General features: G+C 47.7%; 1 protein-coding gene across 2 annotated transcripts in view; it reads left to right on the forward strand.

The window, feature by feature from the left end:
• Positions 1-4,204: 4,204 nt before the first annotated feature.
• The window catches only part of Nsmce1 (NSE1 homolog, SMC5-SMC6 complex component), a 30,212-nt gene continuing 18,964 nt past the window's right edge, over positions 4,205-15,452 (forward strand). Inside the window, exons 1-2 of one of the 2 annotated variants that reach the window (XM_028867901.2) lie at positions 4,205-4,309; positions 10,788-10,934. In XM_028867901.2, the coding sequence (XP_028723734.1) occupies positions 10,799-10,934 (136 nt within the window). In that variant the 5' untranslated portion in view covers positions 4,205-4,309; positions 10,788-10,798. The other variant, XM_028867902.2, reaches the window with a different exon arrangement.

Here is a 15,452-nt window from a genome sequence, read left to right on the forward strand (position 1 = left end):
AGTCATTTCTCAATATTTGTTCCTACTGAAAGGTCTTGGAGCCGGGCGGTGGTGGCTCACGCCTTTAATCCCAGCACTCGGGAGGCAGAGCCAGGCGGATCACTGTGAGTTCAAGGCCAGCCTGGGCTACCAAGTGAGTTCCAGGAAAGGCGCAAAGCTACACAGAGAAACCCTGTCTCAAAAAACCAAAAAAAAAAAAAAAAAAAAAAGAAAGGTCTTGGATGTGGGTTCAAGAGGGACACTGAAACAACATGTCAGGAGTATGAAGTTTATTAGAAGAGTTACTAATGCCATAGACAGACAGACAGACAACAGCATGGAGGGGGATCTGAAGAGCCCACATAGCAGAAGCAGGAGTAATGCTCTTTTGAGGATGGGGGTAGTCTCACAGCACAAGCCTGTAGTTTCTGATACCAAGACCAACACTCTCTTTGATGTAAACTTACTTCCCGGCACCGGAAAGGCTGTTAGAGATTCACTGACCATGTCTCAGAAGGTGCCCATCTCTTTGAGAGTGAAGGACTGCTGCAGACATTGTTTGTAGCAATTATTTTAAGGTATGTTACTTTTGTTTATGTTGCATTTGTTTAACTCTGTGAAGCTGTGTTACCGTGTCTGTCTAAAACACCTGATGGTCTGATAAAGAACTGAAAGGCCAGTAGCAAAGCAGGAGAAAGGATAGGTGGGGCTGGCATGCAGAGAGAATATATAGAAGAAGAAATCTGGGGAAAAAAAGAAAAGAAAAGAGAAGGAGGAGGAAGAGGAGGAGGAGGAGCAGGAGGAGGAGGAGGAGAAGGAGGACTCCAGGGGCCAGCCACTCAGTTACACAGCAAGCCATGGAGTAAGAGTAAGATTTACATGCCAGATGGTGGTGGCGCACTCCTTTAATCCCAGCACTCGGGAGGCAGAGGCAGGCAGATCTCTGAGTTCAAGGCCAGCCTGTTCTACAAAGTGAGTTCCAGGAAAGGCACAAAACTACACAGAGAAACCCTGTCTCGGAAAAAACAAACAAACAAACAAACAACAACAACAAAAAGATTTACAGGCCGGGCGGTGGTGGTGCACGCCTTTAATCCCAGCACTCGGGAGGCAGAGCCAGGCGGATCTCTGTGAGTTCGAGGCCAGCCTGGGCTACCAAGTGAGTCCCAGGAAAGGCGCAAAACTACACAGAGAAACCCTGTCTCAAAAAATCAAAAAAAAAAAAAAAAAAAAAAAGATTTACAGAAGAGACCAGGAAACGCCCCCAGGCAAAAGGTAGACAGGCTAATTTAAAGTTAAGGAAAGATAGTAAGAAACAAGCCAAGCTAAGGCCAGGCATTCATAATTAAGAATAAGTCTCTGTGTGTGATTTATTTGGGACCTGGGTGGTGGGCACCCCAAAAGAGTAAAAAACAAACAACGATATTGTGACTGGATTTCAATACCACATTCTTGGGCCCACGGTACCAGTTCACCTCGCTGAGCCCTCAGACTGACTTATCCTTCTCATTCTCATTTGCTGGAACCTTCCCACATCATGGATTGAATGTGAATATCCAGCATCCTTCTGGTTTCTGACATCACTGTGGAGCAAAGCAACCCCCTACAGAGGCTTTGCATCCTGGAGTCAGCTGCACAAGCCCAACCAAAGGCCACTTTAAGATGAATCTGTATTAGTGTTTCCTCGGAGGTGGAGCGGGGCTGGCTCAGATAACCATCACATCTGCAGTCTGGGTGCCAGCCTTAGTCTCTCTTCTGCACTCATCTTGATGTGTGGTCCAAATCTTTCGGCTCCATCCTCTCACCCTCCCCTCCCCAGCACTTCCTCAGCTACTGCTAGCCAGACTAGAGAAGATAGAAAGGCCAGCATTGTGGTGCCAGGCTGTATTTAGCCGTTCATTTCCCTTGACATATCTCTTATCTGTTTTCTCTCTTTATCCTTTATTCCAGCAGGCTTCTGAGTTTTCAAGGCTTCCCTTTCTACATTATACTTCCTAAAAGAAAGCTCAGCTGCTTGTACTTCTCTGCTTCACTTCTTTTGGAGTCTGTTCTGGATTCCTGGCCGCTCTATGGAGACTTCCATTGTCTACATTGTAAACCTATGGCCCATCTTTCTGGAACTCCTCAGACTACCCTGACCATCCTGACCACAGCCTACTCTTTTCTCAAGAGTCTCCCCAGTCTTGGCTGCCCTGCATATTGCTCCCTTTTGAACCTTTTGTTCTTGAACCCTCCTTCCTTGGTCCTTGGATCCGAAGAATGCTGCGGTTCCAGAGTCTTAGCTTTGCTCCCTGGCTTTTCTGTCTTGCACAAGAGGAGAATGGAGCTTCACGACGACGAAAGGGGGAGGCTCTCTCCCCAGCTCCAAATAGACACTGCCAAGGCAAAACGCTGTCCTGTGGTGGCCAGGTGTCTCACTTTCCAGATTGGCTGGATATGCCACAGCCTTCTGTGAGATACCTTGTCTTGGATTACGTGTGTGTGTGTGTGTGTGTGTGTGTGTGTGTGTGCTGCATGTGTAGGTCAGAGGACAACTTTTGGAAGTCAAGTCTTTCTACTGTGTGGGTCTAGTTGATAAGTTAATATTTTGGTGTCACACAAAGAAACGACCAAATCAAAAATTACCCAGCAAGGCAGTCTTTTTGTCAAAGGGGTATGCCAGGCTTGATAAGAAGGTCACACATGGCCAAAATGCCCTCTGTCCCATCCTCAGTTCATGGGGATCTTGGCCTTTCTTCATTGGTTGATGTTCAACCTTGCCATCTATTCCTGATTGGCTAAGCTAGAAAACAGCCTGAAAAGGGGCCGAGAACTGAGGGAGAATGTGGGGTATCTTATGCTTTTAAGCATCTCAGGGATTCTAGATAGCCGATTACACCTGGTCCAACAAGCCTATCTGACAAATGACTAACAAAAGGGGCTTTTCAGGAGCCAGGAGCATTAGGGGAAGTGGGCACACAGCTTTTAAACCTGTTTGGAAGAAATGACTGCTTCTCTCACTTCAGACTTGGTGGCAAGTGCCTTTACCCACCCAGCCATCCCCCCTGGCCCACACCTTGACTTTGAATACTGAGAATGGCTTGATTTTCAAGACTGCAGGGCAAACCAATTGTGCAAGCTTTCCATTGGGGGCTGTTTTCTCCTCTCACTGTGATGCACACAGTTCTTTGGTAGTAATGAGAGTTCAGTTACCAGGCTTTTACCCCATCCCCAGTGGTTCACAGTTCATTTTCACAACCATGTCCACAGCCCGATACTATTATTCTTCCTTTACAGATGGGCAGGCTGAGGCCAGGGGTTGATTGTGTTGTCCTAGAGCTCAGAGATTTGGGGTTCAAGAACCAGGATTTGACCCTGGTCTTCCAACTCCAGAGATCAAGCTTTTAGCTTACTTAACTTACTGCTAGTCTCCCTACTCAGATGAAGACCTCTCCAGAAGGAGCTGTCCAAGACTCCTGGGTTGACGAGAAGCAGAGTAAGAAAGTGTTTTCAGAGATTACACTATGCACTTTGTGCAGTTGTATTATTAGTCACTTTTCCTGGGCAAGGGTGCATTTCCAGCTCTGAGATTCGAGCCTGGAATGTATACAAAGGAAATGCCTTCAGAAGTCACTCCCTTCGGTAATTTATCACATCTCAGTTCTTAGGGGAGCGGGACTAAGGCTTAACCAGCCCTACCATGCCACACTTCTCAGCTGCTATCCTCGCCCTTGCTGCACATTAGCTCTTTAAATCCTGTGAACACTTCAGTATTCAGGACTTTTTGTGAGTGTGTTCGTGTGCGTGCTGTGGAGGCCAGAGGTCAACTTCAGATGTGGTTCCTCAGATGCCCTCCACCTTGCTTTCTGAAACACATTGCCTGACCATCAAGCTTTTTACAGACTGAACTATGTAACCACCCCAGAACCGACTTTATTAACCTCATTTAGTAACTCCAGGAATGGCCAACGCTCAACTAGTAACGGCAGAGCCAGGATTCTAGCTCAGGCTACAGGAAAACAAAACCCACATTCTTCCTCTTCCGGCCTAAAGCTCGTATTTTTAACACACAAGACACAACGTGGGCTCTCATCCGCCGAGCGGGCAGTGGGGGCGGCGGATATCTTTCCGGGAAGTACGAAAGCCGCGCGGGAAACTGCGCAGCGCAGGACTCAGCCCACCGCTGCTGAGGCGCCATAGCAACGGCAGGGGCGGGGAAACGGAAGTACTCTCCTGATGAACATGCGTACTCCACCAATAGACACTCCATATTGGATCTCTCCCCGCCTCGGAGGCGGGCCCCGAGAGCCGCTTCCGGCGTGACCGCAGCTGGTCGGCTTCCGGGCGTGCGGTGCGTATGAAGGCCGCGGGGCGCTGCGGGGACCAAAGCGGGCGTCCGTGGGGCGACGGGAGGACAGCGGTGGGGTCTGCGCAGCGTACGAGAGCGTTGTCCGGCGCTGACGGGGATATTGAGGCCCGCAGAGGACACGGATTGTGACCTAGCTCCGTAACAAGTTATTTCTAATTTAAATTTTTGTCTTTTTGAGACATAGCCTCACCATGTAGCCCAGGCTGACCCGGAACTCGTGTACCTCCTGCCTCTCTATCTTATAATAGGCCAGGCGGAGAAAGTGCGCCTCGACACTGTCACCGTTAGGTGATAGCCGCTTGTACCACTGTGTCCAAACGACCACCCCCGCCTCGTGCCTCTCCCTTCCAGGGCCTCCTTTGTTTTGTTTATGGAGCCCGTATTTGAAAGCCCGAGGCTAAATGTGTTCAGAATCATCCGTTCGTCCGATTTTGGAAAGGCCTAGGGTTCCTGTGCCCCGTTTTATGTTGCACTTGGTACTGACAACCCCAGATAACACCGCTAACCCAGGCCAAGTTCTCAAAGGGAAGAGTGGAGAAGTGTAGATAAGGAACCTAGACCGTGGTTTTATTTATTTATGATTATGTGTGTGATCATGTTTTTCGATACACAGTTTCTTTCCTGAAATTCATTGTAGACCAGGATAGCCTCGAACTCGAGACCCGCCTGCCTCTGCCTCCTGAGTGGCCGGGTTAAAGAACCGACACTGCTTTTGTAGTACCGCCCCCTTCACCATCACTGTCACCGGGGTGCCTTTTAGCTTCAGTTCCCTCCTCTGTGAAAGTGTCCCTCAGGAGGTTCTGGGGAGTTCCAAACCAGGCTGTTTGTGTGGTCAGAGAACTAACACTGCCTAGCACAGGCTGCCCATTCAGTGCCCAGGCTTTGCTTCTTGTGCAAACACTTGGCGTTTTAAAGTCCTTTGGGTGAGCAGCAAGTATCTATGGTTCATCCGCTCTCCGTCTCTTAGATGGTTGTCATAGCCATATGCAAGCATAGCTCCTGTGCGTCTTTTCCACCCCAACTTCTGACCCCCTTCCCTACCTCACTTCTCTCTTTGATACTTAAGCTGGCTTTATTTGTGTATTTTTATTACGTTACATGCCTATAAAAGTATGTGAAGAACAAAAAGTGAACACCTACATGGGTACCACCACCAAATTAAGTATATTGTCCCATCCCCCACACTACCACTGAATCCTCTCCCCTCCTCAGAGTACTCACTGCTCTGAAGTCTGTGTTTCCTTGCTGTTGGTAGGTCTCACTGACTTTGTGGGGGCCTGTGATGAATACCATGTACAGTTCTTTCAGTGTTTGACCTCCCGTGTGAATGTGTGACTTGCTCTTTGCATATGGTATGATTTTGTGTTCATTTATGTATGTATGTATTTATTTATCTATTTATTTACTTATTTATCTTTTGAGACAGGGTCTCTCTGTATCCATGGCTGACCTGGAACTGGCAATGTAGACTAGGCTGGCCTTGAACTCAGAGAGATCTACCTGTCTGCCTCAGAGTGCTGGGATGAAAGGCGTGCGCCACTATACCCAGCTTGCATGTGGTATGTTTTGAGCAGCATCCATGTTGATGTGAGTAACCCTGCTTCCTTCTTCACTGTCCTGGATTCCAGATGTGATTAGAATCCCTTTCATGGCTATTCCTTGGCTGATGGGCATTCATATTGTTGGCAGAGTTCCATTACAGGAGGCCTCTATGGACACATTTCCCGGGGCCAGTATGGACACCTATGTAAGGAATGTATATAATAATGGTGTTTCTGGGGCCATGAAAGCTTGCTGAAATCTGTACTCCACCAGAAGTGGAGGGAAGTCACAGCCCAGGCATTCCACCACTCTTACCCACTGAAGATCGCTTTTCTCTCCTGCCCCCTCCCTTTCTCTCTACTCCTCTCCCTTCCCCTCCTGTTGTCTTCTCTCTTTTTAGATTTATTTTATTATATGTATGTATATGTGTGTCTGAGTGTGGGTATGTGCATGATGCCCTCAGAGGCCAGAGGCCTTGGATCCCCTGAGCTGGACTTAGAGGTGGATGTGAGTGGCCTGTTGCGAGTGCTGGGAACAGAACGCCGGTCCCCAGCAGGAGCAGCATGCTTTGACCCCTGAACTGTCTCTCTCTCTTCTTTTTGTAAGACAGAGTCTCTCTCTATAGCCCACACTGGCCTGTGGTTGAGTATGGTCACTGGGTATGGGGTCGAGACTGACCTCGAAGTGGTTCTTCCTCCTGCCAAAGCCTTCTGAGTTCTGGGATTCTGGTGTGTGTCACTGACAGTGTCAGTGTGGCTTTTTATTCACCTGCCTGATCACACTTAGGTTGATCAGCTTTTGAATGTACTCTTGCTTATACATCAGCCTCTTACTGTTCTGTGTTCATTCTCTTTATTTTTCCTTCTGGGTCTGTAGGGGTTCTTCATGCCTTCTGAAGACTCTTGTGGTTATGTGTATTTTAAACACCTTCCAGCTTGTAGCCTCCTCCCCTTCCTTCCTCTGCTTTGGTATTTTTGGTGAGGTTCTTTAATGAATTCAGTAGTGTATTTTATGCTTTGTCCTTTGTGGCTTTTGTTCTGCTAAGGACATCTTTTTCTACTCTTGGATTTTATATTGTCCTATGATGTCATTTAAAGTTGTAAAGTCTTCCCTTTCTTAAAACCATGACCCTCTAGGTTTGAGTTTGCATTTGGTGTGAGGTAAGGGTTAAATTTTATTTTTCACATACGGCTAATCAGTTGCCCCAGCACCGTGTGTGTGTGTGTGTGTGTGTGTGTGTGTGTGTGTGTGTGTGTGTGTGTGTGTGTGTGTTGGGTATATACCACTGCATGCAGGTGAAGTCAGAGGCCTTCTTTCAGGATTGGTTCTCTCCTGTGTGTGTGTGGTGGGGGGGCGGTTGGGGGTGTATCCCACTGCATGCCTTTCTTTCAGGATAGGTTTTCCTTTCACCATATGGGCCTGGAGATCAGACTCAGATTGTCAGCCTTGAGCTTGGCAGCGAGCATCACTACCACTGACAGTCATTTTGTGGGCCGACCATGGCCTCTTTCACAGAAGCTTTGCTTGGCCTGAGCCCTGTTCTCCAGCGTGCCGTGTCTCCACACACACTCGTACCTTTTTCTGAGTTCTCCATTCTGTTCCATTGGTCCACTTGTCAATTTCTGTACCGTTTCCACAGTTGGTTCACTAATCCTGTTTTTGATATCTGGTAAGACAAGTCTTCCCACCTTTTGTTCAAAAATATTTGATGCTTTGTCTGTAGTGAGTTTTAGAATCAGCTCGTCAGTCACATTCGGGTAATTCACAAAGCCTGCTTAAATTTGGATTGGCTTTGTATTGGTCCGATAGCATTGATTCCAATTGCATTTTGAAGTGGCTGCTTTCTTTCATCTGTGTTTGCTGCAGTTATTTTTATGTGCCATTTCGTAGGTAAGAGGCAATTCCTTCAGCACAAGAGTGTAGCCTGTCTAGCATGGGCGTAGCCATGGGTTGGACCCCCGGCATCACACATGCTCGTGCATGCACACAATTCTCCTCCATTCCGTGTTTGTTGGTTTTTTAGTGTGAGAACATTTTATCAACTTGTTTTCTGTGTGTACTGACTCCGTATCTGCTTTTCCCATTTATCCTGTCTCCCACTGCGTTGACTGACTGATGTCATTACTGGAATGGATTATTTATGTCTTTTCCTTTCTTTCCTTCTCTCTTGCCTTCACCCTACCAAGGACTGGGATTCTGGGGCCCCTACATCACCAGACCTGGCTAGAAGGGATTATTTGTAACTGCACTCATTACATTCTGAACAAATGGCCTTTTTAAAAAGTCATTTCTTTGGTATTGGCTTCAGACTTCATTGCCTTTTAGTCAGTAGCCTGTAGCCTGGCTCTCTGGCTGCCTCGGCTCGTCCTGCTCTGCAGCCAGCATGGTGGGCACAGTCACCCCCTTCAGCTTTTCCTGTCATGCCTGTCACCTCTCCCTGTGCTCTGCTTTGTCCATCTTGTGAATCAGGACTGAACTCTCCCACCCTAGTGTGGACTAGTGTGTGCTGCTGTGATCCCAGTGAACTGACCTTGAAGTTCGTGAGGCCTCATGATAAAGGCCTAAACATTTTAAGTAGTTGTGTATTCTGTGTGACCTTTTGCCACTTTGTGATGATCTTTATTTCTGCTAATCCTTTATTTATTTATTTATTTTACCATAAAGTCTATTTTGATTCAGTAAAACCACATTAGCTCTCAGTTTGCAGGATAGATTGGTTTCTAGCATTTAGAAGTAATGGTACATACTTTTAAAATCTGGTCTAAGAGTTTTTAATCTTTAAATTGGTTTCCTTCCTTCCCTTTCCTTCTCCTCTCCTTTTTCCCCTCCTGTATCCCAGGAGTTGAACCTAGGGCCTGGTGCATTTTAGGTGAGCTCTCTATTATTGAGCTGTTTTTCTTCATTGTTATTATTAATCTAATTGTGTAACCAGAATTCATGTTGCCTGTCACGCAAAGGCAGAAATTGAATCCTTAAGCCATGCTTATTCGTTGAGCTGGCAGTCTGGGAAGACAGAATTAAATTTAAGAAAGAAAAATCTGAGCCAGGCATGGTAGTGCATGCTTTTTATCTCAGCATGCTCAGGAGACAGGCAGGTAGAGGCAAGAGGATTGCTATGAGCTTGAGGCTAGCATAGTCTATATAGTGCATTTTAAGCCAACCAGGGCTACATAGTGAGACTCTTCCTCAAAAACAAACAAACACAAGTCCACCTTCTTCCTTTCCTCTTCAGAAAGCTAGTTAACGGGGCAGGAAACAGGTTGTCAGTCACTCCAGAGTGCAGTAGTGGCCCTCTACTCAGGGGGTCAGCATAGCCTCCAAGATTCATGGCATTTTCCGGGATATCCTCTGCAGAGTTTTCCTTTTTCTAGTCTCTCCTTGTGTTTAGGGAGAGGACCAGAGTGGGGTGCTCGGGTGTGTGACTGCCTGGCCTGCGTGGACAAGAGTGGATGAAGGAGAGAGGCAGGCCTAGGGCTTGTTGAAGTGTCTGTGCTGTTGAGGTGTTCTTCAAGATGGCTGGCAGGCAGGCAGGCAGGCAGGCAGGCAGGTAGAGAAAGTGGCCATTGGGCAGTGTGCCTTTCCAACTCAGAGGGCCAGCCATGAAACTGTGACTATAGTGGCATATTTTTATGTGTCTTTTTTTTTCCCCCTGAGTTCTTGGTAAGCCTTTGGTAGTCTTATCTCACTTTTAATACATTTTTTTTTTTTGCCTTAAAGATACGTTTTCTTATTGCTTTATAGACAAACAGACTGAACATAATAGCTAAATGTGTTTCTACATTCTGTTGGCCTAACATCTTGGCAATATGCTTGTTGGAACACAGGATTGTCTTAGATGACTGGTAACTGCTTCAGAATGTGCCACAAGCAACAGTCAGGCAAAGGGGCTCAGTTGTAGTCCAGTTCAGATGTGTGTGAGGACCAGGCAGGCCTGGTCAGCATGTTCTCAGTGCCTCCATCCAGCTTCAAACCCATGTGTTTAGTGCTTACCGGCCCCGCCTGCCTGGTAGGAGCAGGTGTTTTGATCTGCCTTGTGTTGTGTGTTTGTCAGCTCTGATCTGTGTGGTTTGTAGAAAGATAAGTTTTTATTACATTTATTTTTGTATGTATGTGTGTCTCTATGTGGGTGTGGACTGACACATGCCATTATTGCTTTATAGACAAACATCACATTCATGTGGAGGTCAGAGGACAGCTTGCAGGAGTTGGTTCTCTCCTTCCACCACGTGAATCCCAAGGATTGAACCCAGGATGTGATCCTTAGTGGCAAATGTCTTTACCTGCTAACCATCTTGCTGGACCCAAAAGATACCTTTTTGAGAGAATGCAAAGGACTGTAGAAATAGCCCACAGTCCTCCTGTGACAGATGTTTTATTGGCAGCTGGGGAGAGGGGAAGGAAAGTAGAGTCTATTAAGTGCTTCTCGGGTGTGTTCTCAGCAGTGGGTATCATACTTTCATAGGGAGAACTCAAAGCCTCGGCTTAGTTTCTCCAAGGCTGTTGAGCTGGTGAGTGATCCCACAAGGGTCCATACTCAGAACTGTCCAGTGGTAATTGGCACAGGTTGGCACTAGGCTGTTAGCTGGGTTAACTCACCTGAGTTATAGGAGTTCTTGGGAGGACATTTCTGTCCTTGTTCCCACTATGGAGACTTTAGTTGCCCGCTTACCACTTCCTAAGTAGTTAGTCCAGGAGGGCTGTGAACCACTTGTGGCTCCAGAAGCTCTCAGTTCACACTGCTCAAAGCCAGTGGAACGAGCTTGAGCCCTGATCCCTGTTCTTTCCACTCTGGAGCCATCAGCACAAGGAGCTGAACCTTGAGAACCACAAGCAGTGTCTGCTTGTCAACATAAACTAGTGCAAACTCACCACCATTGCTCTTGTGTGCATGGAGGTGACTGTGGCACTTCTTTTTCAGCTCCCTCCGACATGCAGGGCAGCGCGAGAAGAGCGGGTACCATGACGGATGTCCATCGGCGCTTCCTGCAGCTGCTGATGACTCATGGTGTGCTGGAGGAGTGGGAGGTTAAGCGCCTGCAGAAGCACTGCTACAAGGTCCATGACCGTAAGTGTCGCGTCCCTGTGCCCAGCAGCTCCGGTACTGTGCTCATCAGAGACTAGAGATGTTGGGATAACAATATGAGAAAAGTCATCTGGCAGTCCTGACCTGACCATTCAAGACCCTGATCTCATCCTTCTCCACCTCCCTGAAGTGGTTCTGACATTTAGTCTGATAGGCAGATGCTGGACTCTGAAGGTGTGAAGTTATAGTTCACAGTAAGGCTCCAGTGTGTGCTCCAGCTTTGGTGTCTGACTTAGTTAGGGTTCCAGTTGCTGTGAGAGACACCATGACCATAGCAACTCTTATAAAGGAGAATGTTTAGTTGAGGTGGCTTACATTTTCAGGGGTTTAGTTCATGATCACCATGCTGTGACATGGTTGTGTGCAGGCAGACATGGTGCTGGAAGAGTATCTAAGTGTCCCACATCTTGACTTGCAGGCAACAGGAAGTGGTCTGTCTTACTGTGTTTGGCTTGAGCATATATGAGACCTCAAAGTCCACCTCCACAGTGACACACTTCCTCCAACAAGACTATACCTACTCTAAAGAGGCCACACCTCCTAATAGTGCCACTCCCTTTGGGGGCCATTTTCTTTGAAACCACCACATTCCACTCCCTGGCCCCCAAAGGCTTGTAGCCATGTCATAATGCAAAAATGCATCCAGTCCAACTTCAAAGTCCCCATAGTCTATAATAATCTCAAACTTACGTAAAAGTTCAAAAATCAAAGTCTCTTCTGAGATTCATGCAATCTCTTAACTGTAATTCCCTATAAAATCAAAATAAAAAAACCAGATCATTTACTTCCAACATATAATGGCATAGGACCATTACAATTCCAAAACATAGGGAAGGGAGCATAGTGAGGAAATACTGGACCAAAGCAAGACTGAAAACCAGCAGGGCAAACTCCAAACTCTGCATCTGCATTTCTGATGTCAAAACACTCTTCAGATCTCCAACTCTTTTCAGCTTTGTTGACTGTAACACCCTTCTTTCTCTTAGGCTGGTTCTACTCCTTTTTAGCAGCTTTCCTCGGCAGGTATTCCACGACCCTGGCATCTCTAACATCTCTAACATCTTGGGGTCTCCAAGGCAATCCAGGCTTCAATTTCACAGCTTCATGCAGTGGCCTCTCTTGGCCTCCATTCAGGACACCCCTGACATGAGCCTGGCCTTAGTGGCTTTCCTTAGTCTCAGAGGCAAATTCCATAGCCCTTTCCTTCTGTCCTTAACTCCAGAACCATGTGGCCAAAATTGCCAAGTTCTGCTGTTTATTAGGGCTGGAACATGGCCCCCTGTTCACCAGCTTTCTGTTTCCCATGGTTTCCTTCACTGCCTAAGCTTGGCTGTCCTGGAACTTGCTCAGTAAACCAGGCTGACCTCAGATCTGCACTTACTCCAACAGATCATACCTCCTTATGGTACCACTCACTCCCTTTGGGGACCATTTTCTTTTAAACCACCACAGTGGATATTGTTAGGAAGAGGGCAGCACAATGGCATTGCACAGCCTCAGAGCCAGCCATCCCCGGAACATGTGCCAGCTGTGCCCTGTGCTAGCCTTATACATTTGGAACATCTTCTCTGCAGGTCACTGGGAGGTGTAAGATGGTACTTGGGGATGAGGGTTGGACACTGAGGCCTCCAGTCATTGGGGACAGGAGAAGCAATGAGGTCAGTAGTGAAAGCCCTGGAATGACACTATGCTACGATATTACTGTGTTAGGTGCTGGGAGAGTGCAAACTTATTTTCCTTGCTCAGGAAAGTACCAGACTGGACTGGAAGGCTGTGCTGTGTGCTCCAAAGGTGCTAGCATTTGCATGGGAGGGTGCAGAAGAGGACGGTCAGTGGGAATCAGAGACACTTCATCTTATGCTGTGTTCCTCTATGAAAAAAGAAAAGTGGAAGTGAATGCGTTATGGTAGTGCACTCTTGATGGCCTCTTCTAACTTGTGGCAATAAAGGTGTTTGGTTTTGTTCTGCATTTTTGTTGCCCTCCCTGTATTTCTAACTGTCAAGGGAAAACGGCTTTAAAAGAGTGATGGAAGGCTGGGGGGTGAGGAAGGAGTGGGGCCGGGGGGTTGCCGGAGAGGAGGATGGAGGAAAGCATGTGCAGTTGGAGCGCTAGAGAGGGGAAGTAGAGCCCGCAGAGAGGAGGGTAAGTGGACTGAGAGGGAGGGAGGCAGAACCCAGATATGGGGTTCCTTCAAGATGTGCTGTGGAAAGAATGGAAGAAGGCAGCATGGAGCCTGCTGTCCTAAGCAGTGGGTCTTGAAACGCTCTGGGAAGTGTTCCAGGAACTGGCTGATGCGGCCTGTACAGGGCAAGCAGAGGCTGGAGGAGGCCTTGAGCAGGGCCGCCTGCTGAAGAGACCTCTGCTCTGGAGCTTAGCCTCACTGGCTGGCCTAGAGAGGACCGAGTTATTCCAGATGATGAAGAGCCCTGTGCACAGTGTAGACCTCGGGAGGATTTGAAGCAGGGAAGTGTGATTAGTGCCTGCTTGGGAGCTGACCTCTACGAACTCTGTGAGCTGTAGTTGCCTGAACAGCCGTGGGAGGGGAACTTGGTTGAGAGACTCTCTTACTGAGAGGGAGTCTCTACCTGTCCTCCCTGCTTCAAGCCCCACAGGACTTCACATCTACTCCTCAGCATCCTCCAGAGATGGCCTGGCCGTGAGATCGTCTCTTATGCCTCTCTCTCTCTCTCTCTCTCTCTCTCTCTCTCTCTCTCTCTCTCTCTCACACACACACACACACACACACACACACACACACACACACACACACACGCAGGGGGGAGAGAGGGAGAGAGAGAGAGAGAGAGAGAGAGAGAGAGAGAGAGAGAGAGAGAGAGAGAGAGAGAATATGAATGCAGCTGTGCTTGTGGAAACCAGGAGACAACTCCTGGTTTTAGTCTTCACCTTCCACCTTGTTTGAGACAGGGTCTCCTGCCCAAGCTTCCAGGGGTTTTTCTGTCTCTGCCTCATCTCCCCATATGAGCACTGGGGTTACAGATGTGCACTACCACACCTGGCTTTACACAGCTCCTGGGGATTTCAGCCCAGCTCTCATGCTTGTACAGCTAACGTTTTCCCAGCTGAGACACAAGACCATCTCTTAGCTGCAGGGCAGTCTTTAGCTTCTTCCTTTTGGTTTCTTGTTGACAGGACAGTTTTGTGGTACTGTGCTGGAGCTGTATGGTTCTTTAGTGCTCGATATGAAAGTGTTCTTGCCTTTATTTGACTTCTAAGTTGCTATGACATAATTTAGGAAAGTCCTGTAGAATGTGTCTAGGGGTTGATTTATAGAGTACCCGTCATCTGCTGGGATATGTTCCCAGACCCCTGAGAGCATGCCTTAATGAGGGCAAGTACTAAACCCTGAATGCACTGTGCTCTTCCTGTCTGTACATGCCTGCAGTAAAGAGCAGTGTATGAAGTCAGTGCAGCAGGAGACTACCACAGGGATGGAAGTCAAGGGAGTGTGTGCTCTGTCCTCATCCACTGTACTTGACGTCTGGTGACAGAAGCACCAGAGTGGCACCTTGGCTAGGGGAGGCTTCTGCCACTGTCACACTGCGTGCACCCTTTCTTTTATCTTTTCTTTTTCTTTCTTTTGAGACAGGGTTTCTCTGTGGTCCTGGAACGCACTCTGTAGGCCAAGCTGGCCTAGAACTCAGAGTTCCATCTGCTAGTGTTGGGATTAAAGGTGTGTGCTACTACACCTGGCCACGTGCACCAGTTAAACGGTATAGCCAGTCTGTCATCTCCTGTCCACTACTAACGAAATAAAAGGGCTGCTTTCCAAGAATTCTTGTTACTAGAGATTTTAAAACAAGTGATGATGGAGATAAATTATGTGAAATAAAAAATGCTTACAAGCTGGGCAGTGGTGGTGCACGCCTTAATTCCAGCATCGGGGAGGCAGAGTTAGGTGGGTCTCTATTAGTTCAAGGTCAGCCTGGTCTACAGAGTGAGTTCCAGGACAGCCAGGACTACACAGAGAAACTCTGTCTCAAAAAACAAAAACCAAAAAAACCAAAAAGTGCTTACAAGCAGTGCCCAGGAAAGTCCCTAGTACAGTGGGGAAAACATTGTAAGAGAAGTGTGGTACAAAGTAGCGATTGACCTGTAGGCCCAGCCACTGCCACCGCCGCATTCATGGACATCAAAAGCCCTGCTTGTCCTGGCCTCCCCTTTTACTGCCCTTAGGGGAATGTTTATTCCTGATTCTCCGTGACTTTGTCCTGCAGTCCTGGTGCAGAGCCTTCTGACTCCTCAGGAAGAATCTGGAGACTTGTCTGTGTTGTTAGAGGACCTTGGATTCTATCCAGGGTTTCTGTCCATGTGCATATACGCTGTTCCAGCAATATGACCTGAGACTGTCAGCTCAGCTCTGTGCTAGGAACTGGTGACCCGAGTCCCGTAAGTCACAGCATGTCTGTAGACACCCTTTGGTGACCACAGGCATGGGAAGTTTAGAGAGCAGAGGTTAGGACCTAAGTGGAGGATTTCCA

Source organism: Peromyscus leucopus, chromosome 1 (genome assembly GCF_004664715.2).
Source record: "Peromyscus leucopus breed LL Stock chromosome 1, UCI_PerLeu_2.1, whole genome shotgun sequence".
NCBI classification, from domain to species: Eukaryota; Metazoa; Chordata; class Mammalia; order Rodentia; family Cricetidae; genus Peromyscus; species Peromyscus leucopus.